This window comes from Sarcophilus harrisii, chromosome 5 (genome assembly GCF_902635505.1).
Source record: "Sarcophilus harrisii chromosome 5, mSarHar1.11, whole genome shotgun sequence".
Taxonomy (NCBI): domain Eukaryota; kingdom Metazoa; phylum Chordata; class Mammalia; order Dasyuromorphia; family Dasyuridae; genus Sarcophilus; species Sarcophilus harrisii.
This window is the reverse complement of record NC_045430.1, coordinates 162,740,982-162,763,489: the sequence shown is the minus strand read 5'-3', so window position 1 is coordinate 162,763,489 and position 22,508 is coordinate 162,740,982. Positions and strand designations below refer to the sequence as shown.

At 34.3% G+C, this 22,508-nt stretch overlaps 1 protein-coding gene across 1 annotated transcript in view; it reads right to left on the bottom strand.

Moving 5' to 3' along the window:
* The window catches only part of MET (MET proto-oncogene, receptor tyrosine kinase), a 157,925-nt gene that overhangs the window by 77,012 nt on the left and 58,405 nt on the right, over window positions 1-22,508 (bottom strand). Inside the window, exon 3 of the mRNA XM_003771542.4 lies at window positions 1,832-2,023. Coding sequence (XP_003771590.1) covers window positions 1,832-2,023 — 192 coding nt within the window. The remainder of the gene's footprint in view (window positions 1-1,831; window positions 2,024-22,508) is intronic.

The window sequence follows — 22,508 nt, the reverse complement described above, 5'->3', positions numbered from 1 at the left end:
GCTAGCATTTATATATAATTTTAAGGTTTGCAAAGCACTTAAAATATTACTATCTCATTTTATCCTCACAACAATTATGGGAGGAAGGCATTATTATTATTATTATTACAGATGAATGATGATGAATATTATTATTTTTACCATATCATTTGTCACTTTACAGGAGACTGAGGCAGACAAGTTAAGTGGTTTGCCCAGGGTCACTTGGCCACATTTGAACTTAAGTCTTTCTGATTTGATGCCTAGTGCTCTATCCATTGTGCTATTATTATAGAGAGAAAATGTGAAATACATCCATATATGCATAGAACAAAGTATAACCTTATGTGACAATATGCTTTATAATGAGACTTTTACTGTGATTAAACCATAATAGACCTATTACAACTATTAATATAGAATTTGAACTGACTAGGGAATAGTTAGACACTTTAGAGAAAAAGTGGAAGCGGACCAAATTTGAAGATAAGGAAAGCAATTAAAAGGAGTAAAGGACAAAGCTAAATAGTAACAAGGGATTAGGTGGATAAATAAGAATGTGGACTCAGAGGGATAGTGAATAAGAAGAGAAGCATTATTAACTGAGAAGCAATGCAAGATGAGACCATAGCGAACTGTTTAAGATAACTCTGTGTGTATGATACCTTTTGAGCTAGAAAAGGTTTTTCTTATAGGTTTTTATGACTTTTGAAAAAATTCCTACCACCTTCAAAATGTCTACAGGTCTCTGATTATCAGTTTTCTAAAATGTAGCAAGAAGTTCCAGCAAAACTACAATTACAACAACACTGAAAAAACACCCTAAAATATTTTTTTGTTTGAAACTGTGGATGTACAGACATAGAAAATCAAAGGCAAACATTACTGTAACCTTCTGATCCTTTGGAAATTCTCCTCCAAGTTGATTAGGATAGCTAATTAGGATATACTATACTATATTTTATTAGGATACATTACACTATATTTTCACCTCTTTAGTAAACAAAGCAGATTACAATAATGCTTGAAAATAAACATGTCCATTTATACACTTTCCATTATTTGCAGATACCCAGCATTTCCATAGAAACTCCATTTTCATTCTACATTAGTCAAGCATCTACTAATGAATACATGGTTGAAAGCACTAACCAAATTACTATTCTAGGAGTAAAACAGATATAACTTAAGTGTACATTAAAGCCTGCAAAATGTGATTTTCATATCTAGGAGATAAGGTACCTTTATTCAAGCCTGAAATGTGCATTTTTATTCTATCAAATACTTGATAAGCTTTAAAAGCTTTCTTACTGAAATCAGAACTTTAGGTGTTATGCTCATTCATTCATCATCTCATTAACTCATCCAACAAGCATTATGTGATCCTACTCCTTTTGGTTGTATCTGACTTTAGTAGACACTTGATGTTACAATGGGATTTTGATGATATCCCTTCTTAACTCCAGCCAGTTTTACTTAATGATGTGAATATTTCTGTTCATGAAGACACACAGTTCACACAATAGCTTTCCTTTGATCCATTGCTTCCCCTGAAATAGGAAATGTTGCTTGGAAATGCTTTGTTTCATTATTTTCCATTCATGTAATGGAAATTGGGAATGAAAAAAAAGATCTCAAAACAACAAAAAAATTATGCAAATAAAAAATAGCAAATTAGTAAAAAATTGGGATTATCCTTAATTGTTTTCCTTAAACTGTGGTTATATCTTCATTGATAAGCATTGTCATCTCTCATTATATAGTATATTTTCTTGTAAACCTTATACTGTATACAAAGACACAAGATAACACTGGAGAAAATAGTGAAGATTACTACCAACATAGTATCTACCTGCATAAATCGACCATCTGATGTTCCAAGGTTTGCAATGGTTAGGTCTTCCTTGATAAAAGTAGATATTGATGTTAAAAGAACTTGCTTGAATTGTCCAGTGAATAAATCGATACGTTGCAAGCCTGTAGTAAATTCTGTCCTATATTCATCATCTCTTGCTTCACAACCTGATGAGTTTCTTAAAAATGTCTGGAATAAAAAAAATATCACCATAAAGTTATTGGGGAAATAGGTCAGGATTATGCTACAAGAAAAAGAATGCTCAGGGAAGTTAACTAGTATTACATAAATAACAAGTATTTGCAATTAGGCAGCAAAAATATTTCTAAATTATCTAAACTACTCATGCTTTACCAAATTTTATAGAATAGATAGAGTGCAAACAGTTAGGACAAAATATGTCATTACAGTTCACAGACTTGGAAAATCAGGTTCACTAAATACCCAGTAAGCAGGGTGCATGGCTGATTTGCACAAAAGATTAAAAGCTCATGACTTTTATTTAAGAATGTACATTCTAAGGCAGAGAAGAGGATTGAAATACTTATAGCAGACAAGTATAATTATGTAAATATTTAGAATCTACCAATCTTAGGAAAATAAAAGGAAATACTTTATTTCTTCTTTCTTTTGTTGTTATGAAAATAGGAAAATTTTAAACATTAGAATTTCTGTATTTTTCCATTAGATATGCAGTAATTAGAAAAAAACCCCAAATATTACAATGTGAAATCATCTAGGCAAAATGGTTTCAAAGTGAATTTTGAAATGAATTCAACTGCTCAATTTTTAGTGATTATTCTTTGAGATAATCTTTTTGCTACACAGAACAAAAAATTTACCAGTCATACTCACAATTTACTTTTTTTGTTTTAAATATCATGAATTTATGATTTTATAAGTTTGGAAATCTTTACATTTAAGAGTTGTCTAAGGATCATGTTGACTAAGAGACTCCCATGTTCATCCCATTAGTATCAGTGAGATTTGAACCCAATACCATATCTATTTTACCACACTGTCTCTTTTTCTGGGGATAAACGTGGTAGTGATGATCAATAGATCAGTAGATTTATCTTCTAATTTTTATAACCAACAATCTTATTTTAAATTAATCAAATGCAAAAATTACAGTAAAACTAGCAAGATATAGGTCATAGAATCATAAATTCGTGGGTTTTGAATTGGAAATGAACTCATTAGTTAACAAACCCAGCTGCCTCATTTTTACAGATGACAAAAGTGAATAATCGTTAAGTTAAGTAAGTTGTCCAAGATCACAGTGCTCTTAAGTGAAAGAGGAAGGATTTGAATTGTGGAGCTTTGAAATAAAATCCAGAATTGTTTTTATGCTTTTTATACCTCATTGCCTCTCATATTAACAACAATGACGATTTGGTTTGTGAGTGGAGGGGAGGGAGAAGGACATTTTGAAGGATTAGACTTTTATTGTGATATGTTACTGGATGGTTATTTGGATTTTTAATTAGAAGGTTTTCTTCACCAAGATTCTAAAGATTACTCTTTGGAGAAGTAAGTAACTGAATTGTACCAAAAATTCAATAGTAATCTATTAATTGGTAATTTAGTTACTATTGATGAACATTTTTCATCTTAGAAAGAGAATTCAGAGAAACAGAAAAAGGACCATATAAATCAGCTGGGACTAGTTTTGAGCTGAAAGGCATCTAAATGTTCTTCAGACTGTCCTTCAGCACACACACACACACACACACACACACACACAAATACTGTGTGTATACCATTTTTCTTATCAGTAAACCTTTATTCTGGTTAAGAATGACAGTTATATATTGTTTCTTTAGGATTTTAGGGTTTTTTGTTTTTATTTTTTTGTTCTGAATCAATCTCTGAAGGGGCAGTGTGAGTGAGTGAGTGTGTGTGTGTCTGTGTGTGTGTGTGTGTGTGTGTGTGTGTGAGAGAGAGAGAGAGAGAGAGAGAGAGAGAGAGAGAGAGAGAGAGACATTTGAAGATGGTGACTTAATGGATAACACAAATGTTTTCTGGAGTGTGGATAGGATGACAGTATCAATAGCTTCCCACTTACATTCATGCATTTTCAAAACATGTGTTTGAAGTAGACATTTCCTCACCTCCAGTTTTGCCTATCCCTAACTTTTCCCCATAACTGCCTAGGATAATTGTCCTACCTCTTGACTCCACTCCCTTTGTAGTTAATGCACTAATGAAAGAACTATAATCTAATGAGTTCTAATGTAGAATCAGAGATATAATGAAAATCAGTCTCTGTATATACTTCTAGAAACTTCCATCAAGAAATCATAAAGAGAATACTAATGCAAGCACTGTGGCTTGTGCCTAAAATATTATTATTATTATTATTTAATTATAGTTTTTTTTATTTAGAAGTTATATGTATGGGTAATTTTACAGCATTGGCAATTGCCAAATCTTTTATTCCAATTTTTCCCCTGCTTTCCCCATCCCCTCCCCCACATGGCAGGTGGACCAATACATGTTAAATTTGTTAAAGTATAAATTAAATACACAATAAGTATACATGTCCAAACAGTTATTTGCTGTACAAAAAGAATCGGACTCTGAAATATTGTACAATTAGTCTGTGAAGGAAATCAAAGATGCAGGTAGACAAAAAATATAGGGATTGGGAATTCAAAGTAATGGTTCTTAGTCATCTCCCAGAGTTCTTTCGCTGGGTGTAGCTGGTTCAGTTCATTACTGCTCTGTTGGAACTGATTTGGTTCATCTCATTGTTGAAGAGGGCCACGTCCATCAGAATTGATCATCATATAGTATTGCTGTTGAAGTATATAATGATCTCTTGGTCCTGCTCATTTCACTCAGCATCAGTTTGTGTAAGTCTCTCCAGGCCTTTCTGAAATCATCCTGTTGGTCATTTCTTACAGAACAACAATATTCCATAATATTCATATACCACAATTTATTCAGCCATTCTCCAATTGATGGGCATCCACTCAGTTTCCAGTTTCTGGCCACTACAAAGAGGGCTGCCACAAACATTCTTGCACATCAAGAACCTTTCCCTTCTTTAAAATCTCTTTGGGATATAAGCTCAGTAGTAACACTGCTGGATCAAAGGGTATGCACAGTGCCTAAAATATTATTAAAAAATGTTTGTTAGATTGATATGAAAATCTCTTCTTACATAAATGAAAGGCAAAATTATTAATTTTTCTTTTAGTTTTAATATGTGGTAGCTATTTAACATTTCAAAGTCTAAATGACATCCCTTTAGGGACTAAGAGTATTAGGTTACGTCTTTGCTTCCTGAAAGACAGACACTAAGTACAGAAAAATTGTATGATGTTGAAGTAGTATCTATGTGTTTACTTTATAATCTTTCAACATAGTTCAATTTTTGATTAAAATACATTTAAAAAGAGGGTCAAATTTAAGTGCCATTCATGTAGCATAAACCAGAAATCCACAACCATTTGTGAAAAGGACCTACTTTTGATTCTCTGAATCTTTGAGATCATTTAAGGGAGAAGAGTAGATTGAAATGAAATGGTAGGATGCTACTGTCAACTGGAGGCCAAAGAAATCAGGAATAAGGGTCTTTAACAAAGAGAGGATGTTTGATGGCATAAGCCAACTTAGTAAGATTTTAAGATTTAACAGAAGATAACTTTTTTACTAGGTATGGGGTTTGTCAACTATACTGAATATTTTGGAGGGAAGGCACTGTACAATTATTATTATTCAACTCAATGGGGTCGAAGGGGAAATAAGGTAGCATTATTATTTAATAGTATCTGTACAGGGATTTTTCTACTTTCCACCTGACAAATAGTCATTGTGGAACCTGAATGCCTGTCAGCCTTGGGCATCCAAAAGCTGTTGGTATATGAATGAAGAACAGCCTCTCACTGATAGATTCATACAAAGTACTTATCCACAATGACACTGAGTATAAGTAAAAAAAAAGGCACTTCTGGGAGTTCAGTGGAATATTCTCTTTCACAGAAGATGCCATGGAGGAGGTAAGGATATAAGTAAGAATAAGGGCAAAGGGTAATAAGGTCATCAGGGATTATTGACCTTGACTTCTGGTTTCATTAATATATAGAATTCCCAGAGAGGAAATTATCTCTACCAATGAAAATTAACATCTCCTCTATGATATATAGTTTTAGAAAATTGCCTGGAACATTGGGGAGGGTAAATGATTTGCCAAGGGTCAGCTGGTAATCTTGATCAGGAGATGAGAGGAAGTGTGATAAGATAGACAGGGCTGACTCTTGTCTATCTTATCACACTTCCTCTCATCTCATGGAAATGTATAAGAGAAAAATAAGAGAGGACATCACGTGGTGAAACTGAAAGATCACAGTTACATGACCAGAATGCTCCATTGGTATCCTCTCCACGTCAGGATAAAGCAAGGAGGACCTTCAGCACATTGGGTGGACTCCTTGTATAAATTTATGGGAGGATATGGAAAACAATCACAAAGGATGGGTAAGCATGAAAAAGTTCCAATTTGCACTTATTGGAGGACACATCCAAAATGAAGAGATCAGAGATTCATTTGAGTATTTGAATTTTCATAGGTTTTATATTTGCAAAGCATTTTCATGTGCATGATATCATTTGATTCTCATAAGAATTCTGTGTGATTGGACATTCAGGTATCATTATTCTGATTTTAGAGATAAAGAAAATGAGGTTTGAAATGTTCATACTAAAATATAAATCATATGACTTTTATTCTATGAATCCAAGTTCTTTAAATTTCTTTAATGAAATAGTGTGCTTATTATTTTTTCTACTTTAGTATTTCATATTACTTTTGCCTCTGCTTGGCACTAATTCCTTTCTAACTCCCTCTGTGTTCTTTTGTTTCTCCCTCCCTCTCTTCCTTCCTCCTTTCTTTCCCTTCCTTCCTTCCTCCATCCCTCTCTCCCTTCCTCCCTTCCTTCCTCTCTCCTTTCCTTCCCTTCCTCCCTTCCTTCTTCCCTCCCTTCCTTCTTCTCTCCCTTCCCTCCCTCCCTCCTTCCTTCCTTCCTTCCTTTCTTCCTTCTTCCCTTCCTTCCTTCCTTCCTCTCTCCCTTCTTCCCCTCCTTCCTTCCTTCCTCTCTCCCTTCTTCCCTTCCTTCCTTCCTTCCTTCCCTTCCTTCCTTCCTCCCTCCCTCCCTCCCTTCCTCCCTTCCTTCCTCTGTCCCTCCTTCCCTTCCTCCCTTCCTTCTTCTCTCCTTTCCCTCCCTCCTTCCCTCCTTCTTTCCTTCTTTCCTTCCTCCCTTCTTCCCTTCCTTCCTTCCTTCCTTCTTTCCTTCTTTTCCTCTTTTCCTCTTTCCCTCCCTCCCTCTCTTCCTTTCTGTCTTCCTTCGTCTGATTGACCTGAAATAAAGAATTTCACAAGAAAATGTATAAGTAAAAAATAAGGGCCTTTCAAATGGAAAGACTGAAAGAACCTGGGTTGAATTGATCTTTCTTATACATCATGGTACCCATCCTCCCTCATGGGCTCACCAAGTTGGTGTTAGTGTCAACACCCAAATTTGACTTTATCTCTAGTGTAGAAATTCCTAAATTAAAATAATCCACCAGCCTCAGCCTCCCCAGTATCAGGCACCTGTGTGCTACCACAACCAGTACTATCCTTTCATTCTTTATGCTACTCCTGGCTTTGTCTTTAGTAACACAGGGTGTTATTAGTTCACTTCCTTTTTCTTTCCTTGTTCCTTTTTCTGCCTCTTTCAAAGGACTATTTCCTCATTTGTACATTAGGGACATTTCTTCATTTTCTCTCTTTTTGTCATTCATCTCCTAATAATCAACCCTGGGTACTTTTTATCACTCTCCTTTTTCCTCTGAAACTCTTTAAAAGCAATGGAGACAGTGCTAGATTTGGAGTCAGAGCATCTGGATTTGATTCCTGACTTTTCTATTTATATTATATGATACTGAGAAAATCATTTCACTTCTTAGGTTCTTGGATTACTTATTATCAAAATGACGATTTGCAACTAAGTTTCATTGAAGGTTCCTTTTGGCTGTATGTCTGTGGTCCTAATTAATAATATTGATGGTGATAGCAGTAGTTTGAGGAACATTTTGATAGCAAAATCACAGAATTTTATAGTTAAAGGGATATCAAAAGTCATCTAGTCCAGCCAAAATATCCCTTCTCTAAGATCCCTGCTATATAGTATATACTGAAGTAGGTTGAGCTAGTTTTCTTTAAGGGAATGGGAAGGCAATTTTCAGGATTATTATTATTGGTTTGGATTCCTTCCTACTCATGGCATACTAAGACTGGAGAATTGAAACAGAGCGTTTTAATGTAGTTTCCAGTACCCTTTGGGAATGCCTTTTTGCTCTGGCTTGGCCCATTGCTTTGGTGAATATTGAGGCATAAAGAGAAACCATTTTATCTGGCTTAGTATCATTTTCAAATTTAGGCAATGTATCCTTTTAATCCTTTGTTATTAGAAAATCTTCTTTACTGCACTTTATGGCCCATAAATATCCTATTGCATTCTAAGTCCAAGCCTGAATCATCAGGCTGGCCTGAGTTAGGCCTGGCTCAGGATTCCCATAAAGTATCTTTGAGCTCGTTCAGTGATTGAGTACCAATTCCTTTTCTGAGCAATCTTTTTATTAAGAAATTATTTTCCTTACATCAAATCTACATTTGCCCCTTTAAAAAATTAACCCATTGTTCTAAGTGCTATCCTGTGGAGTCAACTAAAATCATTCTACTCCTTCTAGCCCAGAACAGCTAGATACTTTCCCTAATAGCTTCTAGATGCTTTCCCTTCAAAGTTAATATATCTCATCTAAATTGTTTCTTCTCCAAATTAAAAAAGACCAATTTTCTACAACTGTTCTTGATATGGCATATTCTCTCTTGTCCTCATGTTATTCTGATTATCTCTTCAGATAGTGTCCAGAAATGTTTATACTATTTCAGATATGACTGCTTAGGATTAGAGCAAAGTTGAATGATTTTATTCCAGGTGTTAGTCTTTTTTCATGTATTTTAGAACTTTTTTTTTACTTGCTGTGTCAGACTGTTGAACATTGTGGAGCTAAAATCTCAAGATTTTCTTCACAAGAATTGTTGTCTAGACATTTCTTCTGATCTTGTATTTGTGGAGTTGATTTTTTATCCAGTTGTATAACTTTGCATTTATCCTTATTAATTTTCATCTCACTCACTTTGGGTGTTAAGCCTAAGATCATTGTGGAGTAGTAATGATAGTTATTGCAGATCTAATAAGGTTGTTGTGAGGAAAGTGCTTTATAAACCTTAAGCTACAAATAAGTTGTTGTTATATAGTTCTATAAATGTACATATGCATATATATACATATATAATAGTTAATTATAAGCTTTTAAAAGCACTTTAAAAATTTTACCTTTATAATACTTTGTCTGGTAGGTAGGTAAGAAATTATGTTTTTATATCACATTGTTGTAATTATCATGAAATGTGATTAAAGACAAAATAAACATATGGTTAGGTGGCTATAACTAGCTAGGGCATGAGAACAGGTATTAGCATGGACCTTTTAAAAAACTCTTTCTGGATTTCTTGCTCTCTGATTCTCTTTGCTTTCACTCCCTTTATCCTTGAGGCAAGCCATTCACTGTGGGGATATCATCCATAGGTACCCACTCTTGGCCCACTGTGAATGTGACTCAACGCAGGATCACCGACATGACAGTAATGGACATCATGAGTTGAGGTTTGAGTAAAGCTAAGGGAAAGAGAAAGTTAGAACAAGAAAAAGAAAATGCAATGGAAATGGCAATTACATTTTTTTGTGTTATCTTTCCTTACACTTAAAAAAATCTTCCTCCTTCACCTTGTATCTTTTATTAGTGTAAGCTCTTCAATGGCTTTTTTCTTTCTTTCTGCTATTGTTTCAAAAGTGAAATTACTGTAAATCTCATTTGATACTTTAGGACCATATTTTTTCTTTTACTGCTTACCTAATTTGTGCCTATATTATATTTAACATACTGAAAAGCATAGCTCATTATCTTTCCAACTTCTTTATCTCCATAGTCATTCTAGACGGTGTATGTATAAATTTAGAACCATTTTTTATTTCTTCCTTTATCTCTTTCATGATACTTCCATAAACTTTGTTTAAATTCATTTGCAATATTATGTGGGAAAAGAAAATAATTTTAGATTTTATATAGATAAAATCGATTTATTCTTACCTCTGGTTCAAAGAGCAAGTAGCAAGGGTGTGTATGTGTTGCTTTATCAGTGAAAGATAAAGTGTAAAATTACTTTCATTTTAATTAGTTCATATTAATTACTTCTTAAATAGCAACAATAACCACAGAAACAATTCCTTTATGTTTTCAATGTTTTGGTGACACTGCCTGGAAAGGAATCTGGGTATTAGGTATTATTGGGAGTAAGAGGGGAGAGGTATGGCAGGGAATTGGAGGTTGGACATACAATGCCAGAGAGATGAAGTTAGAAACTTATCAGTACACAGATTCATGGAGCAAAGTCTAGATATCAATCAACATCCCAGGGAGAGAATAAAAAGTGTTGTAGTTCAGATGCAATAGTAAGTCTAGTTCTAGGATTCAATAATATGATTTCCAAAAAAGACAGAATTAGGGAATGTGTAATATAATGTATGCTATATTAATGATAAAAATTAACATTTATAAAACACTTTAAGATTTGCAAATACCTGTAATTACATTATCCCATTTTAGTAGAGGAGTAAGAAATTAGTATATCAGGAAAAATACTTATGTGAAAGGTGTGAAGCTAAATCATGGTTCAGGATAAAAGCACTAGCTTGTCACTTCAGAGATATGCTGGAATAAGTTCAAATACAGGCATCTCTGGAGCATAAGTAACTGAGGATTAGTTTGTTTCATTTAGTTGACAGAAACCTGTTAGTTCCTTTTTAGATAGGGTATGGCTAGAACCAGCCATACCTCTATAATCTGCTTGTATAGCTCTTGTGAAAGGCATCAGGAAACACCATTTTTTCCCCTTTTTGTCATGTGAGAAGAAAGAAGCAAGAAATTATAGATAAAAAAGCTTGGATTGCCAAAGCAAGTTGTAGTAAGATATAACTATGTCTGAGGTTGATGAGCAAAATTCTTATCAAATCTTGGGACAGAACTAAGGATAGTCAATAGTTATTTGTCAATAATTTCAACTTTTCAGCAATTAAATGGGCTGCCTCATGAAGCTGAGAGCTCTCTGTCATTGGAATTATTCAGACATAAGAATACCTATCTATCTGGTGGACAACAGAAAAGACTGCACTCCTTCTCTCTTCCTTCTCTTCCCCTGGGGAGATTTTGAGCTAAATAATCTTTAAGAAACTTTCAACTCTACAGTTGATTTCTACCTCCATATCCTATCTGCTACTCCCTCTTGCTTCTTCATTAATAATTCAGTTATTTACTAAGGGTTCATTGTGTAGGAATCACTAAACAGGGGAAAATGAGGATCTATAAAAGAAATCTAAGACATTTTTTTTTGTGGCACTGGTCATAAAATATTCAGAGTTTTTAATTTATTAAAAGTACTTTCTTGAGTGGAAACATGCAAGATTTTCCACCCAATTATGCAAAGGGGAATGGGAGATAGATACTAAATAGCTGTAGCTTTTTTTTAGTATACTAAAAACTACCCTAAGATATTTTGTTACTGAAGTCAGATGTCTGAAAACTTCCAGAGACTTTGAAATTCAAAACCCTTCTAGAAGACAGGTAAATCCTCACTAGGGGTGGAGCTGCTTAAATGTTATCAGTTTGTATAGTTATCAATTGCTCTACTTTTCTATAGTCCTAAGTAAGGGAAAGAAGACAGATATGGTAAAAAAAAAAAATGTACTCACTGGCTCTAAAATTGGAGGACTTAGGTTTGAATTCTGCTTCTGATTCTTTTTACATATGTGACAAGTGGCTTAATCTACCTATAACTTCCTCATCTATAAAATGAAAACATTGAATTGAATGACTTCCTAGCAATGTTTTGACTCTGAAAACTAATTCTGCTTGGGGAATTATAAAATAGTGTCACTTCACATTTTTAATTTGAGAAGTACATGAGAAAAAAGGTTACAATGAATGAATGAATCAATTAACAAACATCTTTACAGAATATATTACATCTTGGGGATACAGAGACAAAAATTAAATAGTATCTGCCCTCAATAAGCTTACATTCTAATATGGGGGAGATAATATGTTTATTTAAAACATATACTGATGAAATACAAAGAAGGAATGATGAAAAGCTTTATGAAGAAGATGGTGATTGAAGGAAACCAAAGATTTCAAGTGGTGGGGGTCAGGAGAGAGTACATTCCAGATACAATGGACAGCTAATGTAACTACACTGAAATGAGAGATGGGATCTTGTTTATGAGAATAGCAAGTAAATCAGTGTCTTTGGATTATAGAGTGTATGCAAGAGATTAATATATAAAAGGGCTAGAAAGGATCAATTTATAGAATTTTAAATGCCAAATAGAAGAATTAATTTCTGATCTAAGAGGTAATATAGAGCCATTAGTTTATTGAGCAAAAGGGACAACATAACCAGAACTGCATTTTAGGAAAAAAAAAATTATTAGCTTAGTAGATAATGGGATAGAGTTATAGGCACGGAGGCCAATGAGGAGTTTATTGCATTAATCTAGGTGAGAGGTAATAGGGGCCTGAGCTAGGATGTAAGCTGTTGGAGTGAAGAGAAGGGTTGATACATGAGAGTCATTTGGAGATATAAACAATAAGATTTGTTAACCAACTGAATATGTAGGTTGATGTGATAGTGATGAGTTGAAGCTGATAACAAGGTTATGAGCAGGATGATTGGAATAATGGTGATATTAATAACAGAGGTGATCAGAGGGGATTAGGTTTTCAAATGGTTTATTTGTTATTTTTTTAATAAATAAAGTTTTGCAATTCACTTCTAATCCAATTTTGGAAGATAGTGTGCTGTCTAATAAAATTAAAGGCTTTTAAAAAGTGATTAGAGTGTGTGCTGTAATTATGGCACGTTATGAAAACTGTGAAATTATAGTACTTCAAAACCAAATTATTCCTCATATGAAAAGGGGCTAAACGATCAAAAAAGCAAAGAAAAACTGTTAATAAGTAACTTAGGCTAACATAAACAGAGACAAGATTACAATTTAACTATTTTTTGCAGTATCAAAATAAACCCTGTAGACACAGGCAGATAAAAATATGACAAAATATGATTTGTGTATCTTAATGCACATGTGGAAAGTTAAGGGATCTAACCAGAATATGTTTCCCTGTCTCATGAGCCACTTGACCCTTGTTCATGCCTATAAATTCAGTTAAGCTCTTTGGACTTTTAAACAAAATGCAAGCATGATATATACCAGTAGGGTCAAAATCAAACAGAAGTGAGGGTCCTATTATATTAGGATCCCTATATGTAACATATTGACTTTTTAGAAAATAACATATTAACATTATCTATATTTTATTGCATTTTTATTTGTTTTGTTAAATGTTTTCAAATTACATTTTAATCTGATTCAGGCTATAGTTGGAAATATTTTCAGCCCAGGTGTTTGATACTCCTGATGTAAATGATACTCAGTATGGCATAGTAGGGGAAAAAAAAGGTGCCATCAGAGTCAGGAGCACCTGGTTTCAAATCTTGACAGCAGTACATACTACCAGAGTTACACCGGACAAATTCCCTGCATTAGTAAAGATAGCTAATTCAAGGGCAGTTCCATTATACTAATGAAATCACAGAGTCAAATTTCTCCCTTTCCCCGACCAAAAAATAAAGGCAAAACCTAAATGTCAGAGTTTATACATTCGGTGGTATTAAGATATTTATCTATGCCTTCTTATATCATATTCAAATACCTGACAGAGTAAAATGACTCACTGATGATAATAATAATAGAAAATACTCTTTATTCTTTATCATTTTTTAGAAGTCCAAAAATTCTTCATTTTAAAAAATTATTCCTCTGGTTCTGCTTCCTTCCCTCTAATCAGTTCTTCTAAGTTTTTCCATATCTTTGAAATTTCCCCCCCAACTTCTTGGTGGGGAAGGGGAACAGTTTGAATCTGTGATTTCATCTTATAATGCACAGGACCTGGAGTCTGCTCAAATACAGCCTCAAACATTTAGTACTTATGCGACCCTGGGCACAGGTGCCTCAACTTTAAAATGGTATAATTATAGCACCAACCTCCCAGGACTGTTGTGAGGATCAAATGAGATAATAATTGTAAAACACAATGCTTCGCACATAGTAGGTTCTTTATTTCTTCTTCTTTTTTTGCTGAGGCAATTGGGATTAAGTGACTTGCCCAGGGTCACACAGCTAGGAAGTGTTAAGTGCCTGAGACCAAATTTGAACCCAGGACCTCCTGACTTCAGGGCTGGTGCTCTATCCACTGCACCACCTAGCTGCCCCACATAGTAGGTTTTTAATTAATGTTTGCTTCCTTATTCGCCTCTGCTCCTCTCTGAATAAACAATTAGATGTGTTCAGTGAAGAAAGTAAAAGAGAAGTATAAAATAAATGTAGGTCAAGCAGAATAAAATGAAGGCTTACAAAATGCAGGCTCTTTTCCACTTGGATCTCAGAGATTCCATGCAACTTTTGGCCTTAGATCTCAGGGAATTATTCTCAGATTATCTCAGAGTTTTCCAACAATTTAGTGATGTCATCACTTTGGGGCCATTTCATATTAGATTGAATTTATTGTTTGAAAGGATCCACTTGTAGATAAAATGAGTGATCAACCCATATTCTATAGTTTACTCTCCTTCTGTAGAAGACTCTCAATATATTTATACATAAAACAATTAAAAAACTTCTAGCATTGTTTTTCTATTTTATTACATATTGATAGTTCTGAACTAAGTAAGTAGTACTTTTCTTTATTTTTAAAAATATATTTTACTAATTTTTTAATCAATTTACTAATTTTTACTAATAGGAAACAGCCACCAAACCTTAAAGCTTACTCATTGTCATAAAACCAGTAGTTGAACTAGTTTTATAATTTGAAGATGATTATTATTTAGTTGGTACTCATCAACTAGTATTACTGTGTTTGAACACCCATTATAAATCTGATAGTATGAATTGTTTCTACATTATTCAAATATTATATTCACATTGATCTGCAATACTATATAATTGGGACTTCTCTCCAACAATCCATGAATACCTGTTTATCCTCTGCAACTCTTGTCCATGTTGTCTTAAAGTTCTTAGCCATTTGCTAAATTCATGGCATTTTAAAAAATTGCCTTTTAAGGATTAAATGCATTTTGATGTACATTATGGAATACCTATATATTTGATTCAAAATGTTATCACCTAATTCACATAATGATGCATTTCATGAATGTGTAATTGTATTTAATTAAAGATAATTAAGGAACCAGTACATTTAAAATCGTGATGCATTTTGTTCAATCTGTAGGATGGATTTAACTCATCCAAAGATAATTTAAATCAGACTTGCAGATAGATTTTTAGAAAATTTACTCGCCAGTTTTCCAAGCATACTCATATTGATTGGTTTTCTTTTACAGCTATCATTATTATTCAAAAAGAAGCATATTTAATCAGAAAATACATTGACATTTAATATTAATCTGAATGGGTTACAGATTAAAGTAATCCTAACTCACATTTACATAGTACTTTAAGATTTTAAAAAATATTTTCATCACAACACTCCTCTGAGGCAAATAGTACCTCAATCAATCAATCAACAAATATTTAATAAGCATCCACTATGTATTGATCAATGTCTTAGGTGCAGCAGATACAAGGACAAAAATATAACTGTTTTTGTCCTCAACTAGTTTATATTCTATTGTTAGAAAACAGTTTCTATAAGAGGGAGCTAGGTGGTATAGTGGATAGAGGAATAGGCTTGAAAATAAGAGACCAGTTCAAATCTGGCTTCAGATACTTCCTAACTGTGTGATTCTGGACAACTCACTTAATCCTGTTTGCCTCAGTTTCTTCATCTGTAAAATGAGTTGGAGAAGGAAATGGCAAAACACTCCAGTGTGTCTTTTCTTTGCCAAGGAAACTCAAATGGGCTCACAAAGGATTGGATATGATTGAAAAATGATAACCACAAAGTTAAACATTTGTATTTGATCCTAGCTTATCTTTTCCGACTCCTTTCTACATATTTTGTCTAAATTAAAGTTCTCTTAGACTCCTGGGATAGAACAAAGCTGACCCTAGGACTTCATTGATCAGGGCTTCCCTGATTCAGCTTTCTGATCATATTGGAGCATAAAATATTTCAGGTAGATGGAGTCTAAACCTTTTAGAAATAGTGGATGTCTAAAACTATGTGAATTGCTATACCTTGATGCTTGACTGACAAGACAAGACAAGACTCTGTATCAGAGAGAAATGAAGAGGTCAGATCTAGAGAGTCTAAATGTCACTTTCTCCTTGCTGTATATCCTTTCCATGTTAGGGCACAGGAAGCCACCTCCTTTGTTATATGATCAGTGTCTTGCAAGTACCTCATTTGGTCTCAGCATCCAACCTGAACAAAGAGGGCACTGGTCTTGCCTCTCACAAATTCAGAACACAGATTGCACTTTCCTGCCTTTGCATCCTAACTCATTTTATTCCCTACCTTTGTCCATGGCTTTCTTTCTTTTCTCCTATTCAACTGTTGAATTTCTTCATATGGTTTAAGTCTTACTGAATTGTTGTTACTGCTTTGTCCTTATTCTTAAAGAGGACCAGAACATTATGGAGGGGATGCCTGACATATGAATGAATCGGATCACCTGCCTCACTTTCCCCTCCAAGATATAGATCAAGACAACTGGAGGTACGTCTAGATGAAATGGGAGACCTTGATCTTTTTAAGTTAAGGTCTTTAACACGTTTCAGTTCGACTCAATTGTTACCTTCTCTATGAAGCCTTCCCAGCTTTCTTCCTGCTGGTGAGGACCTGCTCCTTTGATTTGTTTACAACTTTCTAATTTGCTTATCAAGTAATGGTACGTAAATAGTAATTTATACCTCATCCTCTTACTAAGTTCTTATCCAAGCTTTCTCTTTCCTTATACAAAGCAGAATATTCTGCTCCAAGCAACACTCTCACAATTTTTGAATAAATGAATGGATGCTCATAGATCGTCTAAATAGTTTACTTTCTCTTCTGTTATCCTGGGTAATTTATATTTTTGTAGATATTCCTCCATTTCACTTAGATTATCAAATTTATTAGCACATAGCTGGGCAAAATAACTCTTAATTATTGCTCTAATTTCATGGTCACAGATTGTTGACAGTACTGTGACTGAGGAAGGTCATCGTTTTTTCCCCAAAGTATACCATTTCAGGACAGAGTTAATGTGGAGTTAACAGAGAAAGAGATAGTGATTAACAGTTTTGATGATTCAAAGTTAAATTTTCTGACATCTGACTACAGATCATTTCCTCTTGGATCTGTGAAATGCTCAGTAATTGCCCTTCCTTCTCCTGACAGCACAGAAACACCCTGGGACTTCCTATACACTAAGTCCAATAGACTCTCCAAGCCACTCCCTGGATCTTCCTTTCCATGTCCGGGAGTGGCACAGAGCAGTAACAGGACTAAGCATCAGTGAGTGCTGTGTTCCTGCAGTGTTCCTGAGGTGCCACAAGAGCTTCCATTAAGGCCATGGCAATCACATCACAGATGTCCTGCCATTAATTTGAACACAGTATGTCCAAAACTATATTTATCTTCTTTCTTCCAAACATAATCCTTTTCTAAATATCCTGTTTCTTTATAGCTTCCTACTTTTTAAAGATAAAATACATGCTTCTATGTCTGGAATTTATAACTCTTTGTATCTGCCTTCAGGCAATTTTCCAGGCTTATTACCCATTATTCATATTTACCTACTTTTTGCTGAACAATTTTGCTTACTTGCTTTTTATTAGACACAACTTTACATCTCCTATCTTCAAGCCTTTCCACTGATTATTTTTAAACCTGTAATACCTGTCTTCATCTCTACCTTTTTAGAATTCCTAATTCTCTTAAAATTCTGCCCAAATGATACTGCCTACATGAAGTTTTTCCTAATCCTCAGCATTAGTGTCACTTGAAATTAGTTTGTACTTTGTATATTATTGTATCGTCTTATTTTTTCCAACAGAATGTAAGCTTCTTAAGGTTTTGCCTGTAACCTGACACAGAGTTGATACTTAATAAATCTTAATTGGCTCATATCACAACACATTGAATTGTTGTATAACTGGATAAATGAAATAAAAACATTCATAGGAGTCAGAAATTATGTTTTTCAATCATAGTGCCTACATCAATATTTCAGAGATCTGTAATTTTGTTGGTGTGGATACTTTTCCCACAGACACAGATCTTCTGAGAACTCCTCTGTGAATTAACATGGCTTTGAGGGTTGCTGTTGGGCCAAACACTTGAAGATTCTTAGAAAAGCTGGACCTCAGAGGATAGAAATATGGCCATTTACAGGCACCTCTTCAAAGCCTTTTCAGCTTGGAAGGAACAATCAATATTCATACTAAACTGGTATGTCACAGCTGTTTGGACCCAGATTCTTTTCATAGGGGATATTATGGTGAAAGCCTAATGTTTGAGGGGGAAAGTAGTTTAAGCCTCCACTAAGCTCTCTGGAGTTTGAGTTTTTTTTTTTTTTTTGGCTCATCTTCCTAAGCCAAGAACTACTATACAACATAAATAACAGAGGAACTGGACCTCGGAAAGAAGAGTGGGGGACAGAAGAGTGGAAACAAGACAGGAGAGGAACAGGGATAAAGTTCCCAAGGCACTGGAGGTAGCCAGAGAGTTCTTTGAATGGGAGCCGGAAGAGGCAGTGACTAAAGGCATTTCTATCCTCAGGTTATGGGAAGAAGTGTTAAGACTGTAACTATGGCTATTTTTACAGCTCACCAGTATAGAAAATTCTGGTCAGAGCAGATGTATTTTGGGTACTTGAACTGCTTTATCAAACTCTTCTTCCCTTTCTGCTTGCTGGGATCATTAATAAACATTGGTTTGCGATTGGTTTTTGTGTTATGAACTAAGCTGTTTCCTTTATTCTGGGGTTCTTAATTTGGGAATCCATGAATTTTTTAATAACATTGTGATGACTATTTCAATGTTTTCTGTCCTAAACTTATGTATTTTATTTAAAGGAGGTCCATTTGGCATTAGATCATTAACAGGGTCCACAACTCAACAAAGATTAAGAACCCCCTGCTTTATACTGGCTTTTCCTCTTTCCATCTAAAAGTATAGCCAAATGCTGCTCACCTCCTGACAAAAAAGTGATAGGCTCAGGTGCAGATTGAGACATAATTATTTTGAATACAATGTGAGAATTTGTTTCTGTGTGACAGTATATTCATGACAAGGGATTTGTTTTTCTTTCTTTTCAGTGGGGTAGAGGAGGTAGGAGAGAAGGAAAAAATATATTTCTATTCACTGAAAAATAATTTTAAAAAAGCATAGTTGTCCCAGACATATGTACTACTTGAGTCCTTTGGCTAATGGTACGTTAGTGGAACAACTCTGGCAGACAGAAACTGAATAGGAAATACTTTTTTAAGCAAGTACCTTGAATTCTAATTCCCAACCAGCTGTTAGAGAATTTCTCTCTTTGACTAGGAGCATAGTTTACTATATATATTTATAATGTAGTTCATTATGATGTTGAAAGGTTCCCAAAGGCAGGACTCAAAAAAGGGCAATACTAGATCTAGAATTCATCTCCTTAGATGAAAAGGCTTTGTTGTTATGACACTTACTTATTATAATAACATGACCTTTGAGTACACAGCTCCACTACCTTATCCCGATAAAACATCAGAGTACAACTTTAGTGAAATGTTTTAGTATTTAATTAAAATCCTTTGAAAAATGAATAATATATTACATATACCTTTTCATAACATATATGTAAGTACATAATAAATATTTAAATAGAATGTGTGCCTAATGTCTTGATGGTCTTCTCAAGTTTTAATTTATACTTTTAAGATGCAGCAGGATGAGAGTTAAAAATTCGTCACTGAATTCTAAATTCCAAAGGTGAATCAGTTCTGAAATAAACTAAGCCCATATGTGGTTTAAGTTAGTAGCATTCACATTCCAATTCATTCATGGCTAAGGCTTAGAGTGATTCATAGAGGAAGTTTTTTTTTTTTTTTAATGGAAGAGTTTTATAATACAAGTGTGGTGAGGTAGTTTTCTGCCCATCTTTATTAAGCAAAAGGAAAATGCTGAGAATAACAGATTCAAAGGAAAGATGATAATTATCTTGAACTAACCCATAAAAAATAGCTCCTGTTATGGGATACTTTAATTGTATGTTTAAATTGTATCTTAATATGTCCAGCAGTTTCATGCTTAATAGATATTTGTTGATGGTGGTGCCAATAAGGATGTTTACTTTAAAAATACATACCTAGAAAAGTAAAAGAGAAAACACTGAAGAAATCTGAGTTTGAGACACAGCTAGATGGCATGGTAAACAGAGCACTGGCCTTGGATTCAGGATACTTTCTAGCTGTGTGACTCTGGGAAACTCACAAGATCCTGATTGCCCCCTCTTCATCCCTAAAAAATCTGAGTCTGTGACTAATAACCCTAAGAAATTGTCCAAAATGGAAATTTTCAATTACCTTATGTTATCACTATGAAATTAGAAACAGACACAGTGAAAATATAATTTTATTTTTCTTATTGTGTTTTATTAAAAACTCTATCAATGAGGCAGGGTATAGAGGGGAAACTGTGGGTGAGGTATAAGACCCTTCAGCCCAGAGAGAACCTGCTAACAATGTCTGGTTAGGCTCTTCATCTCCCCTAAGGGCTCTCAATCTTCCTGAGAGGTCAGGGGGAGGTGACAACCTGTGTTGTGATTGAAGCAGAGTGATACCAGGTGGAAGAGTGATAACAGGGGGCAAACTACATACAATAGCAAGTTGTTTATGTGGTCCCACATGTGCAGTGTTGTTTTTGTTACATTATAAAAAGGGGAAAGCCTTTGAAATAAATGGACTCCATTTTTTCCATCATCCTCAGGAATCCCGCCTTATCACTTTTCCACTAGGAAGATATATCTTAATCACCCCAGTGTAGGGGCTCTAGAAAGCAATGGTACATTTTGGTACCTCGACTTGGGGGCTCTAGAAAGCAGGACACAACATCAGGGTGATGTTATTAGATAGAAAACTGAAATGGGAAGATCTGGGTTCCAGTCTCACTTCTGATACATTTTATGTCCTTGGTTAGCAATTTAACCTCTTAGTGTTTTAAACTATTTTCTGAGACTCTAAATTGTAGAGAATGTACCAACCTATACTGGTAGAGGGCATTTCCTCAACTGGGATTTCCCTTTGCTGTTGAAATCAAAGGCTCAATCCCTATCCTAAAAATTTTACTATGCTATTGTTATAGATTTAATAAAAATGTAAATTTTTTGTTTGGAGATTTATTCCATATTTGGTTTATTTGTTGTGAGGTTTGTTTAATTCAGGTAGAAATGAAAAAAAAAATTGCCTTTTCTAAATGACAGTTGTTTCTTATCTCTCTTGATTGTGCTAGGCTTGTCCTACTTGACCAAATTTCAAACTGTTGCTAACCTTTCTCAATCCACAAATTCCCTAACCCAATTTTCCTTATTATCTGTATGGTCTTCTGTTCATCTAGTCTACATCTATCTCACAGTCTTAGGAACAATTACTCCCTATACAAAGCATGTATATATTCATTGGTGTTTGCAAAGAAGTCCACACATAATCCTTCCTCCCCTATCTCAGTTTCTAAATATAGAGATAGGTTAAGTAGAGATCCAGAAGATTCCAAATACAGGCTTAATGTAAGAGCTTCTCTTATTGTACTTTTGCTTCAGCAATGCTTTTTAGGTAGCCAAAACATCTTTTGTGGGACTACATCACACAGAAAAAAATTAGAGGACCAATTTACTTAATTTTTAGGAAGGCTTAATAGAGTCTATAGAGGACAGTGGTACCCCAAGGTTTTTTTTTAATGCTTTGATTGAATTTTTCCAACTTTTAGCACATATTAAAAAATATCTACTCTGACCCCAGTTACAGCTTCCTTCCCCACCACCCATTTTCTCTACTGAATCTTTTTTTTTTCAGCCCAATTTGCCCTTGGCTTGTATGTATGGGAGGGTATTGGTGAATTCTCAATGTCAGAGTTGGGAGAAATCATTCAAAGTCTCTTCCCCTCTATTATATCAGGTTAAACTTAAGAATGATCCTCCATATTATAATTCAGTTTTGAAGTTGGGGGGCAAGGAGCTATACCTATTTAAAATGTCTTTTTCTTTTACAAATAATTGTTAAATTAGCCTCTGATTTATCAACTTGTAGTTTCAGTCATAATTGAAAAATCAAATTGAACCTTATTGCCTACCCTCTTTTATTTCTTTATGGTCTTGGTAAACAGACTTAAAAAAAAGACTTTATTCATTAAAAAAAGACATTCTTGATTCATTAAGAAGGCAAAAGCTGACTTGAATAGATTCCTATAATATTTCCTTCTCATTCACTTGTCAGTGACTAAAATATCCTAATATCACTTTCTGGCCTCTGTATATGGAAGGAGGGAGAAGAACCAAAAGAATGTAAAATACAAAGATTTA